The following is a 26,602-nucleotide window of genomic DNA, read 5'->3' as shown; positions in this document are numbered from 1 at the left end:
CCTTTTCTAACCTACTTTTGATTACGGGTGGTAACAGCCCTAGGTGATTGTCCAACTTAACCTTGTTCTTAGCCATAGTCCTCATGACAAACATTCTCACCTCTTCTAGAAGAGTAAGTATAGGCTTGTCCCTTGCTTCTTTGATCTTTGAATTGAAAACCTCACAGGCGTTGTTGCAAATCGAGTCCAATTTTGGGTTGTGCCTGAACTGTGACCTCGTCCATGCCTCCCTTGGCCACTTGTCAAGATACTTCCATGCGTCCTCGTTCAGCCGCTTTATCTTATCCATGTATTCCTAAAATTCAACAGTTAATAGTTGGGAAAGAAGTTCATGTAAGCTAACTCCAGTTTCAAAAAAAGTGGCTTTATGTACCTTAAACTCTTGAAATGTTGTAGCTCTAGCACACTCCCATAACAGTCCCCTAAGCTCCAGGTCCTTCCACTGCTTATTGAAATTTCGCCACAAGTGCCAGACACAGAATCGGTGTCCCACATTAGGCATCACGACTTTCATAGCAGGCAGTAATCCCTGAAGATATCAAGCATTATATTACCATAATAGTCCCTAACTTTGCATAACGATAACCATAATAGTCCCTAACTTTGCAAATCCTTCACCATAATAGTACCTAACAGCACACCATAGAGGTATAGTATGTAATCAAACAATTAGATCAGAGCAGTATTGACAGTATAGCAGCAGACCCTAACAGCACACCACAGAAGTATAGTATACTTCACTTTATGCACTAAACAATTATATCAAACAATTATACCAAACAATAGTATAAAACAAAGGTATCATCACAATTATATCAAGCAATTATATCAAACAATAGTATACCACAAAGGTATCTTCACAATTGTATCAAACAATTATATATTAGGTATCATCACAATATGGCAGTATACTGCACTATATGCACTACATCAAGCTAACACAGTTTTACACATTTAAACTTATGTGAGAGTAAGGATTAAGAAATTACCTTTTGCATATCAGAGATGAAGTTCCACCCATGGGTCTTGTAGTCTCCAAGATCCTCGTGTAGCAACTCTAGAAACCACTTCCAATTCTCAAAGTTCTCCACTTCCACAACTGCCCAGGCAATAACATAGACATGATGATTAGCATCTTGTCCAACAGCCGATAGAATTTGCCCCCCGAAAACAGTTTTTAGAAAAGCCCCATCAAGTCCAATTAACGGACGACAGCCAGCCTTGAAACCTGACTTGCAGCCACTCAAGCAGACATACATCCTCTCAAATATGACCTCACCACTAGGCTGTGGCTTTGTGCAAATCTGAACAGTTGATCCCGGGTTTGTTTTCAATAGTGTTTCACCATAGTCCCTAAGCATAGCATATTGCTCCTTGGCATCCCCATAGACTATATTTCTAGCATCACACAGTGCCCGTGATATAGAGTTCCTATTGAGCGACAAGTCATATTTCGTCTTGAAATATGTTGTAGCCTCACAGTTCTTGAAATTGGGATATTTCCTTAGTTTTTTTACCAACTTACCTGCAACCCAATTTCTATTTGCTGCCCTGTTTTTATCCTCTCGTGGACAAGTATGGTCATTGAAGAAAGTCTTAACTTGCCAGCAACTATCTTCGTGGTCCCTTGATGCGTAGACAACCCACTTGCAATCCTTCACCTTACATACTGCCCTCACCCTTTTACCATCGTTCTTCCTAAACCTCATCCGTCTCCCTTCTTGTATAGTGAACTCCCTCACTGCCTCCTTGAACTCCCACTTGGTATTGAACTTCATCCCGACTTCTAAATGTAGTTCCCCGAACCTAGCACCCTGTCTAAACACCGGAAATACCTCCTCTGAACTTTCTTCTCCAACCAGCTCATCCTCTGAATTAGGTGGTGTTTTCATCTCCAAAGAGTGCCACGAATTGCCACCGTCCGATTCTGACCCCGGATCAAAAGCGTCATGGTTATCCCCCTTTAGACCTCCCCCCACAAATCCAATGTCCACATCTTCATCAGAAACGTCTTCCACAAATCCATCATCATCAACACAGACCTTGGCCTTCCCTTTTTCCTTTCCACTCTCAGCCTGGACCTTCTTCCTTGCATTGGGTTTCTTGACTTTCTTCTTCTGTGAAGGAACAGTATATCCAATGCCCGATTCATCTGAGCTATCATCCGGCTCTTGTGGCTTATAGGCCTCGTCCTGAGCACTCTCGTAACTGTCATGAGAGTCTGAATCAGAGGATAAAAGAACATGATCACTAGCATTTTCCTTTGCTTTTGAAATATCTTTCCCTACAGACCTTAGACAATATCTCCTAGTCCTAGTTACATTGTTCTGTCTGGCCATGGGTTTGGGTTTGAAAACTGTCTTAGGCTTAGACTTTGACTTAGCCTTAGGCTGGGACTCCATGTTAGAATTCACATTGCTCTTCTTCATTAACGCCTCTTTAGCTTGGGGCTTGTATGTTACCATGCTTAAACTCCTAGGAGGGTCCTTCTCGGTGGTAGGTTTGACAGGGGGGTCTTTCACCATCCTGGCATTTGACTTGGCTTGCTCTCCAAGATCCCTCACCTGGTCATCAACATGCACAACAACATCCTCTCCTTGTACTATTTCAGGTTCTGAAATGCCATGTTCAATGTAAACATCCACTACCCCATTGTTCTTTCCACCATGAGAACACAGCTCTCTCAACTCATTATCAGAGTCTAAACGCCTCAAACCTACTTCCAGGCTCATCCCAGGGACCTGCCACCAAACCTCCTTCATGGTCTCATAGCCTAGCTCTTTGAAGTAATTTCTCAGGTAAAATACATCCAACCTGTCCACATCCGGATCACCTAAACAATGCTTATTGTCAGGTGTGTATGTCCATCTCCCATCCTTACCCCTCTCAAAATTTTCCCCATTATGAAACATTATGTCTAACAATTCGGCGTTCATCTGCAACATAACAGAGGAAATGCTTAAAATTTACCACGCATGCAACACAAAAACAACAAATAACTTAGATATTACACACCACCAGAGATTACCCCTGTTCTTTTCACAAGAAACAGAGCATGCATTACTGGTTTGAAGAAGGAAAACACTAAAACCCTAACAAGCAGTGGATTCTAACACAAACTACATGTATCTTGTTCAAGTAACTTTAACAATCGGCCATATCAGGAATAAAACATGATCCAAAAAATTAAAAAAAATAATATAAAATTTGTACCTTGAAGCTAGCTTAAACGGTTCTTCAGTCGTTGCTTCAATGGTGAACCACGAACCTTCCCCCAAGTTCAGTACAGCAATGTTAAAAAGCCAGGCAGCAGTGTCCTTACCCGTTGCTACTGATTATGGAGGAGGAGACCAAGCGTTGAGAGAGGTGGGAAAATATGGAGGAGAAGACGTAACGAATGCCAAACCCCACATCCAAGTTACTACTACACTCACTGTGATCAAAACGGCGACGTGTGGGCTTTCAATCGTTTTGCCCCATGAAACGACGTCGTTCCGAATATCCAACGTGGCAGTGGCTCTGCCACATAAGCAACGCCGTCGCTGACTCACGCCGGAAATTTTCCGAAGGACCATTATGGTGACGAAATCGCAATCTGGGGGACATAAACAGTGCAATTGGAATCTTAGGAGCTAAATTGGTGCACGGGCTGAATTTGGAGAACCACTATGGGGATTTAGTCGTATTCTCTTGTTACATGCTGTCATATACGCATCACCATTCCATTATGCACGTATTATCATTATTACATGATGACTTTTGTTATCAGTACAGTAAAATTTTCTTTTATTAAAACGTTGTGTGTATATTATTTTTAATAAGTATTTTTAAGGTCTATGTTAATAGAATTTTTTTATTATTTTAAAAAGCATCTAAATATCATGTGCATATATTTATTTTTATTTTTATTATATTTAATGTATATTGATTTTTAATTAAATAAGTAGTTTATATAGTTTTATTTTATTTTATTTAATAGTTGATAGATTTTATATAAAATCTCTTTAATATAAATATTTTATTAAACTAGCTCTATTTCTCCACTAAGTAAATTCCGTATTCTATGCTCTTTAATATAAATATTTTTTTTACGTTTTTTTTGTATGTTTTCTTTTTATTATTGTTTATTGTTGTTGCTGTTATTGAATTTTTTTTAATAGTTTTAGAACATTATGTTTTTTTTTTTATTTTTATTCTTGTTAACAAGATAAAACAAGAAAATTTTACGAAAAGGTGAAACAAGAAGGAGAAAATGAATTAAAAAAAAGATAGTGATAAAAAAGATGAGGAGGAATTTTGAGTTAGGCTGAATTTATCAAAAAATAGCACCGAAAATTTTTAATTATGATATAAGAAATTTTTTAATTTTGACTACAAAATTTTTTAATCGTAACACATGCTTTTGTTAAGAGCATAAAAGAAGAAGAATAAGAAGTTTTTAATTTTGACAATAAAATTTTTTAACCGTGATACATGTTCTTATTAAGAGCATAAAAACAAGAATGATGAGGAGGAATTTTGAGTTAGGCAAAATTTATCAAAAAATAGCACCAAAAATTTTTAACTATGACATAAAATTTTTTTTAATTTTGACACCAAAATTTTTTAACCGTAACACATGCTCTTGTTAAAAGCATAAAAGAAGAAGAATAAGAAGTTTCTTAACTTTGACAATAAAATTTTTTAACCGTGATACATGTTCTTATTAAGAACATAAAACAAGAATGATGAGGAGGACGACGAGGACGAGGATTAGAAAAAAAAAGAAGATGACGATGAAAAAGAAAAAAAAAAAGAGAAAAAAAAGAAATCAAACGAAAAAAAGAAAGAAGAAAAAGAAGGAAGTGATAGCAATGGTTCATAATAGTAACAACGATAATTAATTTAGTTGGAGTTAATTATTTATTCAACTTGATTTTGAGTTTTTTTTTTAAAATAAAAAATAATATTCTGTTGTAAACTTAATAAAATAAAATATAAATACTTAATTAATTCTTAAAAAATTTAAATTTTTTTTATAATTTTAAAAAATTTATTTTATAATAATATTTTTAAGTTTGAATTGTCTCGTAATAAATTTTTTAAAAGAATTATTTATCTAATACATATTTAAAAATTGATGAAAAATCATAGAGAAACTAATCTAAAAATAATAAAATTTTATTAAAAATAATAAATAGAAAACAATGAAAAAGGAATGAAGAATGCAACCAGTCAAGCAAAACCTAAGAAAGTACCCAAAAAAATAAAATGCACCAAAAAATAAACCCAAGAAAGTACCCAACCCTCTGAATTCTCAATTCTCTGTACGACTGCACACCGTTTGATTGGCCTCAGCTCACACACCCCAACTTTTCAACTGTTAATGGCCTTCCTCTGCTGACCACCCGCGGCGGCGCATGCTTCATGTCTTTCATCCGTAACCACGGCGGAGTCTTCCACGGTGGCCCCACCACGGATCACCACCTTCCATCAAAACGCAAACTTGAAGACTCCGGCTCCCTCATCGATGACAGCAGCGACAGCAACGATTTGATGAGCGACTTAGTGTCGGTCAGAATGAGAAAAGACGAAGGAGGAGCAGTGAATTCATGGTCTCCAATTAAAACCCCTCTAAGCCCTCTTTCGGAGACCCAGTCCCAAAGGAGTTTATCTATTTGGCCACACTTGCAGTTCTTCGTTCGGATGATGTCTGAGGGCAACACCATGGTCATGCACGCTTTTCCGGAAGACAGCGTCAAATCCATCCACCAGCGAATTCAGCACATCAAGGGAATTCCTATCCATGAACAGAGACTGATCTATATGGGAAAGCAGCTTCAATTTGAGCAGACTCTTGCAGAGTGTTCCATTCAAAATGATGCCAGCCTCCAGTTAGTTGGTCGGATGCGCAGCACGGAGCACCCGCAAGCCTGGCAGGTCATGAACGACATGATTTCCGTTGTGTATAGAATGTGCAGAGGGGAATCTCTCCCTAATGCACTGAAGACCGTAAAGGGCCTCATTGACAGTTACCTGAACATGACCCCTAGAGACTCTGACTCTGCTTTGGGCTACTTCCAGATTTTCATGTCTTGTTCGGCACCCGCTGTTTTGGTCATGCTCTACCTTTCTCCCTTTACAGGTAATAAGGACTGTGCTGACTCTTCTGTTAGGCATTTTGTGAATTCTTGTCGTAGTACATTGTCTGAGGAATTGCATAGCCAGTTTGCGCTTGTGGTGTTGGAGTTTTGCAAATTGCTTAGGAGGCTGCACTGTGATGATCCTTTGTATATGTTTTGCCGGAGTACTTTGGGGTCCTTGTTGGAAACTGATTGTGTGTGCTGTGGTACTACTGAGGAGGATGTTAAAGGGTTGATTTTGGTTCAAGATATATTCCCATTTGTCCGTGAGCTTGCCAATAGCTTGTTGAGTGATTTGGATTTGAGTTTGGAATCCCCAACCTATGCTGGACACTTGTACAGCGATGTTAGAGATCTTAGGGCATTCTTGGTCCCTTTGAGATCTGGAATCAGTGTGCAACAATCGCTCATGGTTTCTGCAACGGATGAGGAGCGCCACACCGATGCCATGCTCACAGAAGAGATTGAAAACCTTCATTTTTTATACATTGAGTTGCTGAGCAAGATGGACGAATGCCTTAAAAAAGTGGATAGCAGCTTAGCAGACCAGGAGATAACAGAATGGGATACTCCTTATAATGCGTGGTCTCAGTATCTTTCTATTTTGAAGGAATTACATCAAATCTCTAAGCTTTATGATGGTGCTGAAGAGGAACTTTGGAATGTTTTAACACGTCAAAGAAGTGCAGTGTGTCAACTGATTGTTAGGTATGCAAAGAGGAATGATGAACATCATTGGATTCTTGAACGCAAGTGTGTGACGAATTTTGAATCAAGAAGGCATTTGGCGCTGCTGATGCTGCCAGAGGTAAAAGATGACTATGAGGAGTTGCATGAGATGCTCATTGATAGGTCTCAGTTATTGGCTGAATCTTTCGAATACATAGGACGTGTGGAACCAGAATCTCTACGTGGGGGCCTATTTATGGAATTCAAAAATGAGGAAGCTACTGGGCCGGGCGTACTGAGGGAGTGGTTTTTTCTGGTATGTCAAGAAATATTCAATCCGCAAAATGCTCTTTTTGTCGCATGCCCAAATGACAAACGAAGATTTTTCCCCAATCCTGGTAATGCTTCATCTGGATTTCCAAATAGACCTCCCCCTCTTTTTTATTCAATTGTGCCATTCATGTGTCCTTCAATACAGTTGTGTTTTGTGTGGATTTGGTGTTAGATCATTTATCTGTATGTTATAATATTTTATTACACATTGAATAGTTCAAGATTCGACCATCCAGAGGTATTTTAGGGTCACCTTATCATGCTTGAGAATGTTAATAGAGTTGTCAGTAGTGCCCAATAATAGGGTGAACCTAGTGTAGTTGAATATCACTCCAAGAGGCTGTGATGGTGAGTGATCATGGTTGCCTACACTATGTGGACCAAAAACCCAAGTGTGCCCTTTTCCTTTTTGCTGTTTTTCATAGATATCTTAAGAATTTTTTTGAATGATGTTTCTTCTATTTCTGCTGAAGCATAATAGGGTTTGGGTAGGTATCTCATACAGTTTATTGGTGTGATTTTAAATTTTTGGATGTGTAATTTTTTCTTTTTATTTTGGATGAAAAGTTGTTTCCTTAGGAGGCCTGTTATTTATTTACTCGTGAAAATAATTTAGGTAAAATTTACTCCCACTTTTACCCTCTAGCCATGTTTGGATGATTTTTGTTTCAATTTTTGCAGTAGCTTTCTAGGGTTCTGAATAACCCTCCCACTCTACCCTTCAAAGCACTTCTCTAATACTCTCTTACTTATGCCACTCCTGTTTCAAGCCACCTTCTTTCCTGCCAACCCTTGCAGCTTTCCAGTAACTTAGTTGTTCCTGCAAACATCAAATACCCACTAGATTTGCTTGTTGGAGTCATTGTTGAGCATTTTATTTTTAAAAAATTTCTTGTCATCAAGTTTAGTTTGTCATTTTTTCTATTTTTGCAGCATCTAAAGTAGATCCTCTGCACCTTGAATATTTCCGCTTCTCTGGTCGAGTTATTGCATTGGCTTTGATGCATAGGGTGCATGTTGGTGTAGTTCTTGACCGTGTGTTTTTCCAGCAATTAGCCGGAAATGAAATTACTTTAGAAGATATAAGGGATGCAGATCCACACTTGTATAGTAGCTACAAGCAAATATTGGAGATGGATCCTGGTTTCATTGATTCAGATTCATTAGGACTGACATTTGTTAGAGAGGTGGAAGAGTTAGGACACAGGGAAGTGGTTGAGCTGTGTCCCGGTGGGAAGAACATCGTTGTACATAGTAAGAACAGGGAAAATTATGTTGATCTTCTTATACAGGATCATTTTGTAACATCTATATCTGAGCAGGTGTCACAATTTGCCAAAGGCTTTGGTGATATTCTCTCAAACTCAAGCCTCGAGTCATCATTCTTTCAAAGTTTAGACCTTAAAGATCTTGACTGGATGCTGCATGGGAGTGAAGATATCATTTCTGTTGAGGACTGGAAAGCACATACTGAGTATCAAGGCTATGAAGAGACAGATCCTCAGATATCTTGGTTTTGGGAGGTATGTTTATGATGCTTTTAGTGAACTACAATGTCAATGTTTGTATATATCTTTCTCTTCTTGGGTTCTATTATATTTTCCCTTCATATATAGAATACAGTAAAGGAGTTTTCCTGGTTTTTAGAGGCAGGAATGTTTTTATTGGGTAACAAGTACTTGCTACATAACCCTCTGATGCTTGTCTTGTTCCATTTTTGCCACAAGCAAAAGAGTTTTATTCCCTATTGCAACTTGGGAAATGTTTTTGCCTATTTTTGCCTATTGTTCTTTCCCATTCTTCAACGGAGTCATGCTAGATTCCTTTTTGTGTTGGGACTAAATTATCACTTTGCCTCCAGTGTTCAACCTTCAATGTGCTAAGTATAATTTACCAATATCTCTTAAGTTCATTTATTCCTACAAAAACTAATATATATTTAGTACTGAAGCCCGAAATCATACTTGTGATACCTTGTATTCAATGACACTATTCTTTCATCATGCAGCATATTTTAATTCTCTATAACCAACTAAAAAAATTGTATATATATGAATATTATCAATTCGAGCCCTTAATGTAATAGCATCTTGTTATCTAACATTTTTTAAGTTACCTATTACAGCTGCATTATAGAGCCATAAAGTGTACTAGTGTATTGCAGATGTTCCAGAAATTCTAGTAGCATAGAATTTCTCCGTTATGTTGAGAAATCTGACTATCAACTTCTAGTCTCTATTCTATTTAGTGAAATCAAAAGTGGACGGGTAGCATATCTCATGAACAATTAGCTCTGGAATGTTTTTCAGATAACAAAGTCTTGCAACATAGCATTTGCATAGAGATGCTGCCCCCTTCCCGTACTTTTCAAATTGTTATAAATGTTACATTCTGTTTAAAACTTTGGCAGATTCTTGGGAGGATGACAGGTGAAAAGAGAAGGGTACTTCTGTTCTTCTGGACGTCTGTGAAATATTTACCAGTTGAAGGCTTCCCTGGTTTGGCTTCGAGTCTCTCCATTTACAGGTCCCCTGAACATGAGGATCACCTTCCGACATCTCACACATGTTTTTACCGGCTGTGCCTACCAGCCTATTCATCGAGGGCCATCATGCAAGATCGTCTAAAAGTTCTCACTCAAGACCACATTGGCTGCAGTTTTGGTACTTGGTGAATGAACATACCTGCAATTTGGATACAAGTTGTTTTCACTGCACATAGAGATATATCGTTATTCAGCATGTGTACAGATAGATTATAGGAGTATTCCATCTATTACCTAAATGGATATTGGGAGAAGGTTCACTAGTTCTTTTTCTCATTGATCTTAGTAAAATGTTGATATAAAAGAAGTATCAATAAAATAGGATTAAAGATTATATGTTCTATCGTTACAGGGAATAGCTAGCTTCTATGTACATGTACTTGCGAAGTATGCACTTGTAACTTGTAAGTTTGGGTTTATGAAAATCGTGCTCAGAGCAATTTGTTCTCTTCCTTGTTGAGATTTAGAACGTAGAATTCAAGACAAATAAACATGAATGGATCTTGATCTTTTACTTTTGAAAGAACATGGCACCTGCCACCTGTGTTAAACAACCATAACCACTTCCAGCACCTCCCTTTAACACGCTGTGATGTTACCTTGGATGCAGAAACTCTTCAGGGCAACATCATTTATCTTAACATAAAGTAGTTTACTGGTTCATATTTAGAGATATGATATTAATTCATTAAGATATGTAAATTGAGATATTGTTGCATAAGGCAAAGCTACAAGAGATAAAACATAACATGATCACAAAATTCAGAGTATTGAAAAATAGATATAATTTTATTCAAACCAAAAGATGAAACCAAACTAGTTGATCCGATCCCTCCTGGAATCAAACCATCATCCCCATACATTACCAATAGAATTCCCTTATATTTTCAGCACTTTAGTCGGCATGATCCTAATGTGGAGCCATAAGTGTAGTGCTTACTGCTTAGTGCTTACATAAAGACTGCTATATATCTCTCATAACCAAATACTTGCTTCAGAATATAACATCAATAACAGATATAAACTAAACGGAAAAAAAAAATATTAATAATAACAAAGAAAAGGGTTTCAACTTTAGGCATGCAAAAAGGTAGAACTCATATTCCCAACTTTCCAATCTCCATATATCTAAGCTTCGGTCTTCTCAACTGGAACTTCGACGGGGGCGGCATCAGCGGCGGTTTCAGATGGTTTGTTCTCCTCAGTTGGCTTATCTTCCTCCACTGGTGCTGATTCCTCTGTCACAGCAGTTTCCTCTGCTGCTGGCTGCTCTTCTTTCACTTCTTCTGGTTTTTCTTCTATCTTTTCGGCTGGTGTCGCCGCCTCCTCTGCCTCGGCCTTTCCTTCCTCTGTCACCTCCTTAGTCTCTTCTTCAACTGGAGCTTCAGTTTCTTGAGCAACAGGGGCTTCTGTTGTTGCTTCTGGTTCTGGTACTGCATCTTTTGCTTCTTCAATAATGGTTTCTTCCTTTGCTTCTTCGGTGGCTGGTTGTTCTGGTGCTGGAGCCTCGGTAGCTGCTTGTTCTGTGGTTGTTTCCTCTGCCTTGGTTGCCTCAACTGCTTCGGTTTCTGTCACATTTGTAGGTACTTGCTGTGCAATCTGCAGCATCAAATTCATTTGAACTAAGCATTGTGAAAATCAAGGGTCTGAGACAAAGAAAAAAGGTTGATCTTCGGGAAAATGTTGCTTGAATGATCAACATGGTTGTGGAGACATTCCATGCAATAGTTATTGGTTTGTTTATGATCAAAAGCAAATGACACAGAAAAGGAGCAATTGAGAAAATGAGAGTTATTGCAATAGAGTAGACATGCTTCTTAAGTACACATTCAATAAGTTCTTATTTGTTGATCGACAATAAATCACAGCAAACAAATCATGGAGATACAGAAATAATTAACTAGTAACATAAACGTTTTGGTTTCTATCATCATCATCATATAATAAAGAGGCTACTAAATTAGTAAACTTCAAATGGACTAATGACTCAGAGTGCAATGTTGAAGAAGCACAGATTTAGTTACCTCAACGCTGGCCATTAGGAATGCAGAAAAGAGAGAACGTGGAAGAATTGAATGGGTTGGGAAGTGTATGAAGAAGAAAGCAAGAGAGCTTATTGTGAGTGTGAGTGTGAGTGTGGTGAAGAGTTGATGAAACTATGGGGTAATATATAGAGGGCCTAAAGTTTTGAATAATAAAGGAATTAATACAAAGAGTGACCACTTGGCAGAATCTTTTTCAATCAGAAACCTCATCATGCTGACACAAATCAAATGGTATCACAATGTCTAGCTGTAAAATATTTTTGTTTCCCATGATTAATTTTTTCCAGAATTTGTAAGATTATTTTGAGCAGAAAAACTATTTAGCTGCAAGTAAAAGGTTAAATATTAGCAGTTATTTACGGAAATACAAGAAAAATTATATTAGTAGAGATGCAATCATACATTTATCTTTTTTTTTTACGGTACCTCGTACGACAAATATGGTAGTCGATAAATTGGTTAAAATGAGTGTTTTTGTTCAATATACTTTTTTTAGTATTTGTATTTTTAATTTTGGTGAATTACTGCACTATTTAAAATATTTTTTAAGTATTGTTGTATATTCTTAACCACTATAAAATAAAACAAAATTTCACGTAATTGGAATCTATCCATGATTTGAATATATAAGTAACGGTTTTTTAATAGACAAAAACAGCAAAGATGAGGCGCATCATGTATTATATATTTAAAGGAAAGTAAATTGAAAATGGTTGTAACGAATTAATTCAGCAGTGCAGATTATTAGTACAAGATACCTACAAAATCAGGCATTGCCATCAAATAATTTAATGGGTGCAGTGGGGTTTTTGTCTATGTACCAATAATACATAGCAGTTGAGCTAGTGTACCACCACCACTGCCATATATTATGAAGTAGCAGACATAATCCTTCCCTTTGTGACCGTAAAATGTGAAAAATCCCATTTAACTGCTCTTGGGTCAAGAAAATGAAGCTCTTTTGTTTCTCGTTTGTCCTAAGGTGTAATAGAATTGATGCTAGTAAGTACTAAAATGAAAAGGCAACAACATCAAGGGAGGATGGGGCGGTGGCTAATGTAGGGCCCAATGAGGAAGTGCGATCACTACCGTCCAATTTGATGTGGGCCCAGATGGACATCACAGTTGGCATAAACACAGAAAAGAAAAGGGCTTTTGGTTCCCATGAGTGTGCAGGCTATGCCAATTGGGCACCGCCCCTTCTATTTTTTCTCCTAAAAAAGTTGCATTAATCCATTCCCTCCTAAGCTTTCCACGTCTTACACTCGTGACATGGGTCCCACTTTCCATCCTCCCTTTCAATCTGCCACCTCACACCTTCCATTTCATTTTCCCTCTATTCATTTTTAATTATTATAAGGAATAATAATAATACGATGAGAATATTTTTTTTTTATAATGTCAAAAAATTATTAAATATTCTTACACTATGTTTTCACCAAATGCTAAATGTAATTTCTTTGCCTTAAGAAAGATGCTCTCTTATTATCATCTTATGACTTATGAGTAATTGGGTTTTTTTATCCCTTTATTGGGGATCTCCTCAGTCCTCTCTTCCCTGTCATAATAATAATTCTAGTCTAACACGACTATCAATATTATTAACTCGGCTTTTGGACGTAACCTACATGCTCTGCCTCTGCAATCTGCATCTCTAATTGCGTGGCATTTTAGCTATTGAGCAATGCTAAGGGCCATCAATTTTTGTGATTGTTAACCATCAATTAACCATCAATAATGATTTGATGGTGTGAAATTGGTATGAAATTTCATCTAATGACTCACCTTCCTCTGTTGGTTACATGTTGGCCAAAATTCAATAAAACTGCTGGCCCTAGACTTTTCCTTAGCTATTTCATTCCTTTTCTTTTGCAATTCTCATTTTCAGTAGTTATTATGTGCTTTGCCTTGTGCCGTAATCTGTTTAAATTCATATATTAAATCCAATTCTTTAAAATTTGATTGATGTGATCTATATACACAGATAACAAATTAATTAATTTGCAATAGTTTCGGCCATACATGATATTTATATTATAACAGAAAAATTTAATGATAACTGTTTTTGCATGGTGAATCAATCGAGCGATATTGTTTATTACTGGCATGGGAAGACCGGAAGAAGCAATTTTTCCTTGCTCTCTCTACCTTGAATCATTTGAAGTTTGATGATATGGACCAATAATTGTGCACCACATGTATGTGTGTAGACCCGTGAATCATGGATGGAATATCTATAATGCTTTGGTATGGTTTTTAGCATAATCTCATGCATATGCTATGTAATCTAAACTAGGTGTTAGTGTGTGATTCATATTATGGATCCCTTGAATGATGCAAAGGTTTGTTGTATTTAGATATCAAATTTGTTTGGGAAATGTACATAATGGACTACTGGTTATTTAACCTAATAAGAATAAAAAATGAAAATTACTCCATAAATTATCTTAAATCTAAAATTTTTCATTCAATCATTTCAAAAATAATCATTCAAATTCTAAATTACAAACCGTTTTCATCCCCTAAATCACTCTTCCTCTCCACCCGGCAGTCACCTTTGTAGCCCCCTTCTTCCGTCATCGTCGCAAGATCATCATCAAACAACCATCTACGTAGTTATTAAAATAATCATCTATCTACTTAGTGAATTGAGCATCCAACACATTTGCAAAGTGAAGAGAGTGGACGGCTACTAAATTGTGAAAGAGAACAGAATTAAATCAGAGGTGTTAAAGAAGAGAAAAAAAAGAGCTAAAAATTTTATATCTTCATTGATTATAGATATGTGGATATATAGCAATCAAAATCATAAACCAACAAATTTTTTTGCCATCTCTGCCATTGATTATGTATATTCATTGACTGTGGATATGTGGATATATAACACGGAAATAGCGTGTGTCTCGAACAGCATGACCGGAGACGGTGGTCTACGATGGGGCATGCATGGCCTGTGGCGGTGGGCAGCGGTAACGAGGACGCATAGAGCCACGGACCGGAGTGATGAGAAGAGAATGGGCGGGAGGAAGACTCTGCAAAAAAGGAAATCACATGCGGAGATTGGAGATTACCCTATACTAACTACACCATTTGCAAATCTTTATTTTTTTTTAAAATTTGAACTACGAAATTATTTGACATTAATTAAATTAAGAGAAAGTATAGGGAGCCAATAGTCTAAGCGTACAATGTGTACAATGGAGGTTTAGGAACTATTAGAGATATGACCATTAGTGTTACATTGTCCTGTCATGTTACACTTTTGGAATGAGTGATTTTATGACATGAGATGTTTATTATCTTGATATCCGGATGGTTATTCTGGATAGTATGAGCGATGTTCATTTTATTCATGGATCAAAGATTTAGCCCATTATATACATTATACGCTTAGACTATTGGCTCTCTAATAGTACCCTTAAATTAATTATCATCTAATTTTAATTTTTACTTCTATTGTATACATTGTATACTAAAATTATTATCGCCCTATATTTTTCTTTTAGATATTATTGGCTACAATTATCCTTAGCTTGTATAATAAATTTGCCTGGTTTAATTATTATATGATTTATTTTTAAAATTTAATTTTAATGTATTCTCGTTGTTTTTATTACATAATATCATGTTAATAAAAATAATTATTTTTATTATTAATCATATAAATAGTCATTTAAAATATAAATTACATAAAATATTTTATGTGCATTAAAATTAAATTCTTATATTTATTATATAATCTTAAATGAATAAATAAAAAATTTATGTACATACAAAAAATTAGACATTAAATAAGCTATTATATATATATATATATATATATATATATATATATATATATATATATATATTTCATGATCCTACTTATTCTAAAAATTTAAGTTGATAGTATAAAATAACATGAATAGTTATATTTAATTTCTAATAGATCAATACTACATGACTAGTAAATATGATTTTTTTGTCAATATTTAGTCAGTAATAATTTACACTCATATTTATAGACGTTTTGCATACAAAAAATATATAATTTGCATATATATTTATTAGAGTTTTACATACATGAAACAATACAGTTTGTATCCATAAATCAATATAATTTATACCTAAGTTTTTTAAAATTTGTACACATGAATTAGTAAAATAATAATTTAATATTTTTGCACATTAAATAATGACAAAAAATATTAAAAATAACTGATCTCTAAGAATTTCTTTTTTTAATATAAAAAAATGATAACAAAAATTCGTCGTAAACTTAAAAAGATTAATAAATTAATTATTAAATCAATCTAACTTAATTTTTCTACCATTTCTCTCTAAAATATATACAGTTCACCTAATTGAAAAATAAAATATGGAAGTACGTTTCCAGCGTGTAAACACGTAATATTGGGATGGAGGGTGACATGTCCATCGTGGCGACTGGCGAGACTCATGGCTCACATCACTTAGACTGAACCCGAAATTGCTGCTATTTGATAGAGACTTGTCATCCTTATTAGGAAAATTCTAACCACAAGAGTGTCGATCGAAATGCAAATTAATATGGTTTTGCATTATTCATATTTCAATTTGAAGCATAGGTGGCAACAAACATGCACAAGTGTCGTAGGAGTTCACTAATTCAAGCAGATCAGAAGAAGATCATGTGAACTTGTGGGAGATTTTGCTTGAGTTGGCGACATCAGTCTCTATTATTTATTTTAAAGCTCCGATGACTCAAAACTAGGGAGGGCCATGCATGCAATGTGTCGCTTTTAATTAGTATCAGTTTGGGTATTAAACATGTAAGGTGGAAACTCGATAATTATTTTCATGTGAAATTATAATGTAGAATAGTTAGATGATTTGATTCATTATTATATAATTTTTAATTATTAATTTCACATAAAAATAAATATATACGAATTTTTACTAAACAATGTTATTGTTCATTTTGTGTGTCATTCGATCAACTTTTTTAAAATATCAATTAGATAATTTGAAGTTGTCTTTGTACAAAGATAATAAATAAAAATTGGTAAAAACTCAGGTGAAGTAGATTTATCATAAAAATTATTAAATAAATTGATATATTTAAGTAAATTATTATTTAATAATTTTAAATTATTATCTTTATACTAAAATAACTTTATGATCTATCAATTATCAAATAAATCATCAAGAATACAAAAACCTCTGCCTCCGTTTTCAAATTATATCTGAACCAGTGGTAATTGAACTATAAGCTTATTAATAAAGACAGTTAAATGTTAAAAACGTAATGACAGATTCATTGGTTCATATATAGCAGAGCTTCTGAATTAGTGAAACCTCCTAATTATAATTGTGAAAGGTTGCTTCGGGGTTGGGGTGACATGGTTTCGTTGGGGAAAAGGCGGTATTCCCCTTTGATCTTTCTTTTTGGAACTTTCCATATGTTAACGCCTTTACCTGTTGGTTTGTGTCCAAAATTAGTAACAACCCAGTGACCACTGTGGGGACCCTTTTGCTATCCATCTATGTCTCTCCGATCCACTGAGCCTTTACAATACATTCTCGATCATTCAGAGCTTCTAATCCAATCACGTTCCACTTCGTTGCACTGACAGCAGTATTTAGTTGCATTCTAATCTTTATGCATATGGCATGATTGGGTCCAGAAATTTGTGAAACTTTTTGTATATAAATAATGGATAATATTGGCACGGGAAGCCTCGATCTGTATGTACTATCATGTCGGTTCATACATCACTGCAATATTCTGCAATAGCAGCCCAAATACAACGGATAAAAGGATCGTTCAAAAAAATGTGGAGGTGATGATACTATGATAGCATCAAATTGAATAACATAGGAAACATTTCAAGTGCACCGAAGAGTATGTGCACCAATTGTCAATTAATATATATTATATATATTTTTTATAATTTAGATCAATGGTTAAAATAACTAGAACACCAGTACTCCTGGTGCACTTGAAATGTTTCCCATATTATATTGTCAACTAATAAAGAGATCACAAAATTCGGGACGTAACAGCTTTTTAAGCAATGAAATTGATCTTTGAAAACACGTGACAAGCCTAGGATGACGAAGAATGGACCACACCGATCCGATATGCTTGTATATTCCCCCTATGAAGCATCAGATTCAAATCCACCTATTTGCATCACATCATCAACAGGATAATATAACGGGATTATGTGCAGTCATGCAAGATAGAAATGGTGGTGGTGCTCTAACAAATTATGAGAAAATAAGGAAAATGATCCAAGATATATGGACGAATAAGTAGATTTACCAAGGAGGAAAGTGACAATTTAATCCATGAGAATTTTAATTTCAAATTAATTAATTTCTAAAAATGATAGTAAACAATAAATACATTATGTGTTTTTATATATAGATTATGAGAAACGAAACTATTATTTTAAATTATTCCTCTAAACTCAATACAAAGAATTAGGTTTAAAAATATCTAAAGTTTTAAAGAATAGGTTTGAAAATGAAGGGTTATCTCAAATTTCAAAGTATTACAACTTAAAGTATAACCACAATAATAAGTCTTCATCAATTCACTTAATTCCTCACCACTCAACTCTATGAGTGTAATGGCAATATTATAATTATGGAAAAGTATAGGGTACCAACATATTATCCGTTAACTTCTACCAACTCTTATTTATATTTATGTTTTATGGAAGTATGTTCGTAGATGTGTCTAATAATTAATATATTTTAAATACATATATAAAGAGACACATCCATAAAATATATCTATAAAGACACTTCTATTAAATACAGTTATAAAAAAGACATTTTTATTAGACACATTCACGAACACACTTCCATGAAACACAATTATAAATAAGAGTTGGTAGAAGTTGGCAGATATGCTGTTGGTAACGTAGCGGAACCGTATAATTATTATTTCCAACCTTAAAGAAAAAGTTACAATATTGATGATAAATAGGTTTAGGTAAAAGAATAGAACATCATATAAAAGAAGAGTATCTAATAAAAATATACTTGGCAATTCTTACTATACTAGAATCAACTAAACCTAATCATATGTACTATTGCAAATACATAATCAAGTATGATCTCTAATTTAATTTTTCTTTTGATCTATGCTAATTTAAGTGTCGGAGTCCTTAAAAGTACACCTCCCACTATGAGAATGACAAACTCGAAATGTGAAAAACTTAAAATAAGAAGATAGTGATAAAATCGTGTCTCCAACTATAAATTTTATTCAGATAATGGAAGGACTAAAATATTTCTAAACAAAATCGAAGTTGTCTATTTGTTCCATTATTTATAGTGACATATTCTGTCGCTGTCACATGAACACATGAACACAGAGACAATGTCATTTTAGACATGAAACATTCACTATCTTCTAATTTACTATACAATCCTCATTAATTACTCTATATTTACATTGAACCTTAATGAAGTAGGTGAAACATTACTCGAAATACTACAAGAAAAATATTGAATACTGTCGAATTTTACCGTCGAATTTAGCGTCGCACATTAGCGTCGGCTTTACTGATAGATTTATTGATGATTCATGGTGTGGAACTTGTCAGGTCAAATCATTATTGGCGAATTTCTATTTTCGATAGTAAATACCGTGGTATAATTGGAGGAATAACAGAAAAAATAGGCGCGAAATGTAGCAAGGAATTTATTGGCGGATTTTCCACCAGTAAACCCAATTAGTGGAACGCTGCATTTTGGTGACCCGCAATGCATTACCGTCGAATTTATCCCCCGATAAATCTGATAGTAACATGACCTAAAATTCGAAGTGCGAACCATCTCCCCCTTCATTTCAAAATATCTCTCTCTTTCTATCCTCTCTTCTTCCATTCTCTCTCAAACCATTTCCTTTCCTCGCCGCTCCGTCAGTCCCACGGGCGCCAACGATGCCTCCTCTCCCCCTCTCCGAAACCAGCCCCGGCCCTTCCTTCCCCTCTCTCTCTCTCTCTCTCTCTCTCTCTCTCTCTCTCTCTCTCTCTCTCTCTCTCTCTCGTGTCACGCCGTTGTCACCTAGAATCGCCGCGGCATTTCACCAGCAGTGGCTGTCGCTACTACTGTATCTCCCTCTCCCGAGTTCTTCTTCCTCTGTTCGAAGCTCAGGTTCTATGGTTACTCTTTTTTTTCTTAAGTTAATTTAAGATTTAGTTATATATTAATTTGTAGTTAGTAAGTGAAATTGGTTATCATATGCTAATTGTACGGCTTAGAAGAATGGAATGTTAATTAGGGTGGAGACTTCATGTTAAGTGTTGGGTGAGTTTAGACCATTGAAGATATATCCCCTTGTTGAAGTCTAAATAATTAATAATTAGCATTTTCTATGTGACTATATCAAATATTATTTCAGCTATTAAGTTTAATTTATTTGCTTATGATATTTGAAGATATAAAATTTATTATATAAATTATATTAATTATATATTCTACCTAAATCATCATATGTTGTCTGTGCTAGTATTTGTGTCTTACAATTTATGCAATATAATAACTTTTATAAATTAATAAGAACGTAAATAATTAGTTCTAATTGAGTATTCATTGTATTAATCTATATGAAAGCATAGGAATTATAAAACTATTATAAATAAATATGAAGTAATATATTATGAACTCATTATTGCAAAATAAACCTCATGAAGATTGGATGAACATGTATAATAATTATTTACTGAAATTTCTGAGCATAACTCAAACAAAAATATTGCCTTTTTAATGTATAAACGAGTTAATATATTCTGTTAGAAATGTTGTGAATTTAATTGAGTTTTGACTAATGCTATCGATTGAGGTTGGTTGAATTTGTTAGAACCATAAAAGTGAATATATGTCCAATTTTAGAAAAAGTTATGTCAAATTTTTTTTGAAATAATATAAATGTTGAAGGATTTGTGTTGAATATATGCTAATTAGTGTTAATAATATATTCTTTTTGCAAACATGATGACAGGTAGCAGAGGTAGAAAGAGTGGGTCTCGTAGTCGTGGTAGAGGGAGAGTTTTCACCGGATCTCCAGGGATTGCTCAGTTATCGCCCTCTATCCCGACTACCCTGTCGACCCCTGTTACGTCACAGGCGGGTCCAGTGGACCAGCAGTTCATCAAGGTCCCGAATTCGAACTATGTGGCTCCTTCTGCTACGCCCCTTCCGCCCCCTACAGCTCCAGCAATAGAGCCCATGGTGGGTGATTCCTCTAATACATCCTAGCCAGATGTCCTTCCACCACCGCCTGTCATACGGATGAGAATTTAGCCTGATGACATGCATGTGTGAGTACATACTATTTTAATATCTTTTATTCGCAATCTATTTTAAATTTGTTAAGTTTTATGTGTTTTTATGCATTTTCTAATCTTAAGTTTTTCACCAAACAACAATGCACGTACATAGGAGATCTCCAATGTGATAAAGTTCATGTACGACAATCCATGGGTAAACTGCACGGAGATCCATGCTGAAACCAGAGAGTGATGGTTTCAGAAGTGGGCGATAAGAATCCAATGATGTTAAATTAACTATATTTTAAATGTATTTTATTCCGAATAACTAATATTGTAAATTACTTTGTGCAGGAGGAATTTACATGAGATCGAAAATATGATATCTTCAGTAGATGATGCAAATGTTGTTTAATTAGCTATATTTTAATGTATTTTATTTCGACTAACTAATATTGTGAATTACTTTGTGCAGGAGAAATTTACATGGGATCGGAAACATGAGATCTTCAGTAGATGGTGCAGGACATCCGCCAGGGGCGCGATCAACTCACGGTTTGGCTCCATCCAGATCTTAAAGAGGAATTGGACATTCATTTTAGTACTGATGAGGGTTCAAGCGTCGCCATCTGACGAACAGAACCAATAGGGCTTTGCCAAGGTCATCGAAGAATACCAGTGGATCAATAATTTTCATGAAGACGAAGAGCAAGCTGGTATATAATTTATTTGCTAATGTTTGTTAATTATTACTTGAATTAATTGTTACTTGATTTATTTTAATAGTTGATTTCAATATGTGTAGTCTAAGTCGTTGGATCGTGAAACGATATTAGCGGAGACCTTTAAGTATACTCATACATTGAAGGCCAACAAAGAGAGATTTTCTGATGAGTAGTCTGCGACTCATTATGTGAGTTTCAATTAATTCTAACTTTAAAATTTATTCGGTTTAAAGTCAATTAACTGTCATCATAATCACAACGTGTGTTACATAGGAGGATTACATGCAGAGATTGGAAGGCACGACCCAGCAATCTCATTCGCCCAGTGGGCACTATTCTGGCTCCAAAGCCTCAGTGGTAGATCCTGATACGGTTTGGCGCAAGACCTCCTCTAAGCCCTACAAGAATCACGTCTTTGGGTTGGGGTCATTCTTCATCAGTGGCATCTGCACCTCCACATTAGCAACCTCATCTGCCCCTGTCTCTGCCACCAGTCCTGCCGATCACACAACAAGCTTCTTGTACGTGTGGTAGACACCGTTGCCTACAGCTCGGAGAACAGAAAAGTTGGAGTGGCTAGAACATTTGCGAGAGCAGATGAAGGTGTATAACAAGCAGATGCATACTGGATGCAGTGACGCTGTTGGTTCCAGTGGCAACACTGCTGGTGAGGCACCACATCAGCACCTACTCCACTGCTTCAGCAGGGGGAAGATGACGACGACGATTACTGGGATCGATAGGATATAAGGATTTAATTTATTTTATGTTTATTTCATTGTATTCTACTTCTTTGACTTTTTATTATATTCAGATCATTAATATTTAATAAAATCATTAGTTGATTGTTAGTAATTTTAAATTTGTGCCCTAATTTTGTAAACAAAAATTTTAATTTGACTACTAATTGTGCGCTAATTGTACAAAAAAATACCGTAGAATTTATCGACGAAACAATCTGACAGTAATTGGGCACCACAAAACATAATATAGCACCAAATTTACCATCGAAAAAATTTGACTCTAATCAACCACTTATTTTCATCGTATTAATTGAAAAATTTGACATAAAATCCACTGGTAAAACTTTTTCCAGTGCCATTTATATTGTCAAATTCAATCCGATGGTAAACTAATTACCAGCGAATTTATCAAGGTGGATTTATTTGATAAATCTGTCGATAATTCTGATAGTACTCAATATTTTTCATGTAGTAAAAAGTTGTCATTTCTGTAAGGATCTTTTATAAACAAACACGTCACTGTAGTTAACAAAACATAAAAGTATTGCCATTAAGTTTTACATGATTAATTTAAGGAAGGGCAAAAACTATTGTAGAAGACTTAGTTGATACTTTTTTTTAGGAGCTAATTTGTCTAAAATCAAAATCTTCAAAAACCTAATTATCACTTTACTCAATAATAATGCAAAGTGATGGTGACACGTCATTTTAAGCGATTTTTACGGTTCGTTTTCATTCATTTTCTTAGGTTTTAAATCAAATTTCTTATGTTTTTTAATATAATTACATAAATAATCAAATATTTGGAGTTAGAATAGTGTTTCTATATTTTCATGAGTTTTTAGCTAAAAAACAAACGAGAATCAAAGTTTTTTCACAAGAAAAAATAAAAGTACAGAAAAAGGGTGGCTTAATGAGCAAAAGCATGCTCAAAATGGAAGAAAAACATGCACGTCTGGCAGCCATGACCACACGCCCGGCGTGCATGATTACAAGCCTGGCGTGCATGATTACAAGCCCGACGTACAAGTTCTCAGCCCTAGCTTCTTCACATTTAAGTGGTCATAACATGAGCTATAGAGGTCCAAATTGTGTTAGAAAACTAATGTCTAGACCTTCAAAACGATATTCATATATTTATAGTGGACATTTAGTTTGAGTCATGCACTATCATCATCAATTGGACACGAAACAGCGCCCAAACATCTCTAAATGCATGCCCGGCGGACATGCACTCCACGCTCGGCGTATGTATCTCCTAAAGGTGTATTTTGGGCTTACGCCCAAATTTTCTATGCAAGCCCAGCATTCCAACAAGTCCAACTCCCAAGATGCAAGATTATTAAGGTTCAATTTCAATTACACACATCATTAGAAACCTTAATCACATCCTAAAGATTCAAGATTCCAGAAGATTAGTTATTAATTTATTCTAGAAACATAAAAGATTTGGTTGTTAGGATTTGTTTCTAGATTAGGTTTGAATTATTGTTTCGATTTAAAATTGAAGTAAATAGTTAGTTATCTTATCTTTCTTTCTGAGAGATATGATTAGGATAGGATTAGTTTTGAATTTGAATTATAGAATTAGGATATAAATAAGTGAATAAGGTTCACAAGAGGCATCCAGAAAGAAAATCTTCGGATCCAAATCCAAACATTCGATTCCTCAGCATAGTTTTTTTCTTGTTTTCTTTCTTTACTTCATGGTAACTAATTCTTTGTCAAAAGGTTAGGAGCTCTATTTATGTTTTCTATGGATTATTAATCTAAGTTTATTTTATTTTGAAGTCTTGCATTGATCAATTTCATGATTAAGGTATTCGTTCTTCATTCGAATTAGTGGTATCGAAAGGTATGCTAATCTCTTTTGAATTCTTTTATTATAATCGAAAAATTTGATATTTGAATTAAAGCTTGAAAACTCTTTCACATTACTCTTTGAATTCGGCTAGGAATAGTGGTTCAATTAGTATATGACACATGCATGATTTTCAATCACTCTAATTTTGAATAAGTGACGTATAATTAGGATAAAACAACTTTTAAAAATTGTGTTTTCTTCTAAGGTTTAACTAGATAAAACTAACTTGAAAACGTGACATATAATTTGACTTAAGGACTGCTTTTAAATCTTATTAGAAATTAAATCAATTTTTGTGATTAAACTCTTTAATTAATTAACTGACAACTATTTGATTAAAGAGAAATTGAAGAACCAAGAAATTGAAAATTAGTTACTAAAAATTTGTCATGAAAGATTTTTTGATTTTTCTAAAAGTATAAACATTTTCAAAACTCTTGACTCTCACGTCATTGTCTTTTCTCAATTAACATCTAAATTTACTGGCTTTTAAGCACTCAAGATTTCAAATAAGATACAAGTTTTACCCTCATTAATCCAAGTTATTTTAATCTAATTAGACATTTAATCTGATTTACTTGTTCAATCTTTTAATTTTCATAAGAACGATATCCACTTACTATAATATTATTTAAACGATTTAATATATACTTGTTGGTATTCGTAAACTTTAATTTTCGCTATTCAAGTGAGAGATTAGTTTTTTATATTCGGCTAATGCTAATGTGCTAAAAAAACAGTTGCAATATTTTTTAGACAATTAAATATAATATAATGCTTATTTCAAATTATAAACTATGACCATTTAAAAAGATATATACTTGGGCTTAGTGTCACGGTAAATTTTTAGAAGGTTAGATTTAACAGTGTTTGTATAGTTTTCTAGAGTGTTTGAGAATACTCTAGATGGTTCTGGAATGTTCTAGAATGTCCTAGAAGTTCCTGGAATACCCTAGAAGGTTCTAGAAGACTCTAGAAGATCATAGAATATTCTAGAAGAGTGTGGATTGATATAAAAGTATGAAAAGTTGTATGGAACAATCTAGAAGTATTTAGAAAGTAGTGGTAGGATAGATATTTATAAAGAAGGTTCTAGATGATTAATCTAGACCATTGATTAGATTTAATCCTAACCATCCATTGAGGAGGTGGATGGCTATAAATAGGAGGTAAGAGTTAGTGTGAGGGTGTGTGAATCATTTGTAACCACACTTGAGTACTAAAGTGTTCTTTCCACCAAGCTTCCTTTTTCTTGTGTTCTCTTGTGTTCTTAGCTTTCTTGCTAAGTATTGAGGGTTAGGCTGACTTGGTCTTAGTTCAAGAGATTGAGTAAGTCCGAGTGCTGGCACGGTAGCGTTGGAGTGTGTCCAAGGCCATGACAACTTGGTATCAGAGCCTGGTTCGAGAGGGAGCACAAGTGGTTTGTTGGTATGGCTTCAAATATCACCATGGAGCATGTTAAGTCTCAAAAGGGAAGGGATACTATTCCTTCTCAATGGGGAGGCAAGAAGGGTCGTTCTTCAAGTGAGCCTAGAGGTAAGGACTCTAACTTCTGAGAAGAAAGATTTTCTATGTTGGAAAATGTTCTATCCTCTATGGATGAGCGGTTCCAAAGGATAGAACATGACAAGGAGACCCTCGAGGATCACGTGTTAGGAGAACTAGATGCTTTCAAAGAAAGCATGCTCCAAATCGAAGAGAAGCTTGAGAATTCCTTGAAGCTATTTGAGGAAGTTCGAGTTTGGTTCAAGGAGGCAAAATCTCGATCAACCATTATAAGGGAGATGACAAAGATTGATCTCCCAAAGCCAAAGGAGTTCAAGGGCGTGAGGGACGCTCGAGAGGTGGAGAACTTCCTATGGCAAATGAAAAGGTACTTTGAAGGCCAAGGGGTGGTCGAAGAAGCAATAAAGGTACGCACTGCAGCTCTCTACCTTTCTGATAATGCTACTTTATGGTGGAGGAGAAAGTGCGAAGATATGAAGAAGGGTACTTGAAACATAGCCACATGGGAAGATTTCAAAAGGGAGTTGAAAAGACAATTCTTCCCTGAGAATGTGGTTTATGAAGCAAGGAAGAAGTTGAGGGAGTTGAAGCACAAGAGTACGATTAGCAACTACGTAAAGAAGTTCACTACTCTCACACTTCAAATTCCCAACTTAGCATCAGAGGATGCATTGTTCTTCTTCATTGATGGACTCCAACCTTGGACAAAGTAAGAACTACAAAGAAGGAATGTTAAGGATGTCGATGAGGCCATCGTGGTGGCCGAATCACTCACTGAGTATCATAGGGGAGACTCTAAACC

The 26,602-nt window shown here is 35.1% G+C and overlaps 2 protein-coding genes across 2 annotated transcripts; one reads left to right on the top strand and one right to left on the bottom strand.

Moving 5' to 3' along the window:
- Nucleotides 1-5,148: 5,148 nt before the first annotated feature.
- LOC112706179 (E3 ubiquitin-protein ligase UPL5) lies at nucleotides 5,149-10,117 on the top strand. Its single transcript, XM_025757345.2, has 3 exons — nucleotides 5,149-7,189; nucleotides 8,058-8,647; nucleotides 9,535-10,117. The coding sequence occupies exons 1-3, from the start codon at nucleotides 5,407-5,409 to the stop codon at nucleotides 9,796-9,798; spliced, it is 2,637 nt and encodes an 878-aa protein (XP_025613130.1). The 5' UTR covers nucleotides 5,149-5,406; the 3' UTR covers nucleotides 9,799-10,117.
- A 320-nt stretch (nucleotides 10,118-10,437) lies between these two features.
- On the bottom strand, nucleotides 10,438-12,373 carry LOC112706185 (uncharacterized). The gene is made up of 2 exons (XM_025757357.3): nucleotides 11,694-12,373; nucleotides 10,438-11,268 (listed from the first exon to the last, which is right to left on the bottom strand). The coding sequence occupies exons 1-2, from the start codon at nucleotides 11,706-11,708 to the stop codon at nucleotides 10,798-10,800; spliced, it is 486 nt and encodes a 161-aa protein (XP_025613142.1). The 5' UTR covers nucleotides 11,709-12,373; the 3' UTR covers nucleotides 10,438-10,797.
- Between the last annotated feature and the right edge of the window lie 14,229 nt (nucleotides 12,374-26,602).

This window comes from Arachis hypogaea, chromosome 1 (genome assembly GCF_003086295.3).
Source record: "Arachis hypogaea cultivar Tifrunner chromosome 1, arahy.Tifrunner.gnm2.J5K5, whole genome shotgun sequence".
Taxonomy (NCBI): Eukaryota; Viridiplantae; Streptophyta; class Magnoliopsida; order Fabales; family Fabaceae; genus Arachis; species Arachis hypogaea.
Note: the sequence above shows the minus strand (reverse complement) of the source record. Positions and strands in the feature narration are given on the sequence as shown.

What these genes read in the sequence shown, in the direction of transcription:
- LOC112706179 (XM_025757345.2), top strand. Translation starts at nt 5,407, where the DNA reads ATGTCTTTCATCCGTAACCACGGCGGAGTCTTCCACGGTGGCCCCACC. An exon ending in AAGATTTTTCCCCAATCCTG is followed by an intron (nt 7,190 to 8,057) that starts GTAATGCTTCAT and finishes CTATTTTTGCAG; the next exon opens with CATCTAAAGTAGATCCTCTG. An exon ending in AGATATCTTGGTTTTGGGAG is followed by an intron (nt 8,648 to 9,534) that starts GTATGTTTATGA and finishes AAACTTTGGCAG; the next exon opens with ATTCTTGGGAGGATGACAGG.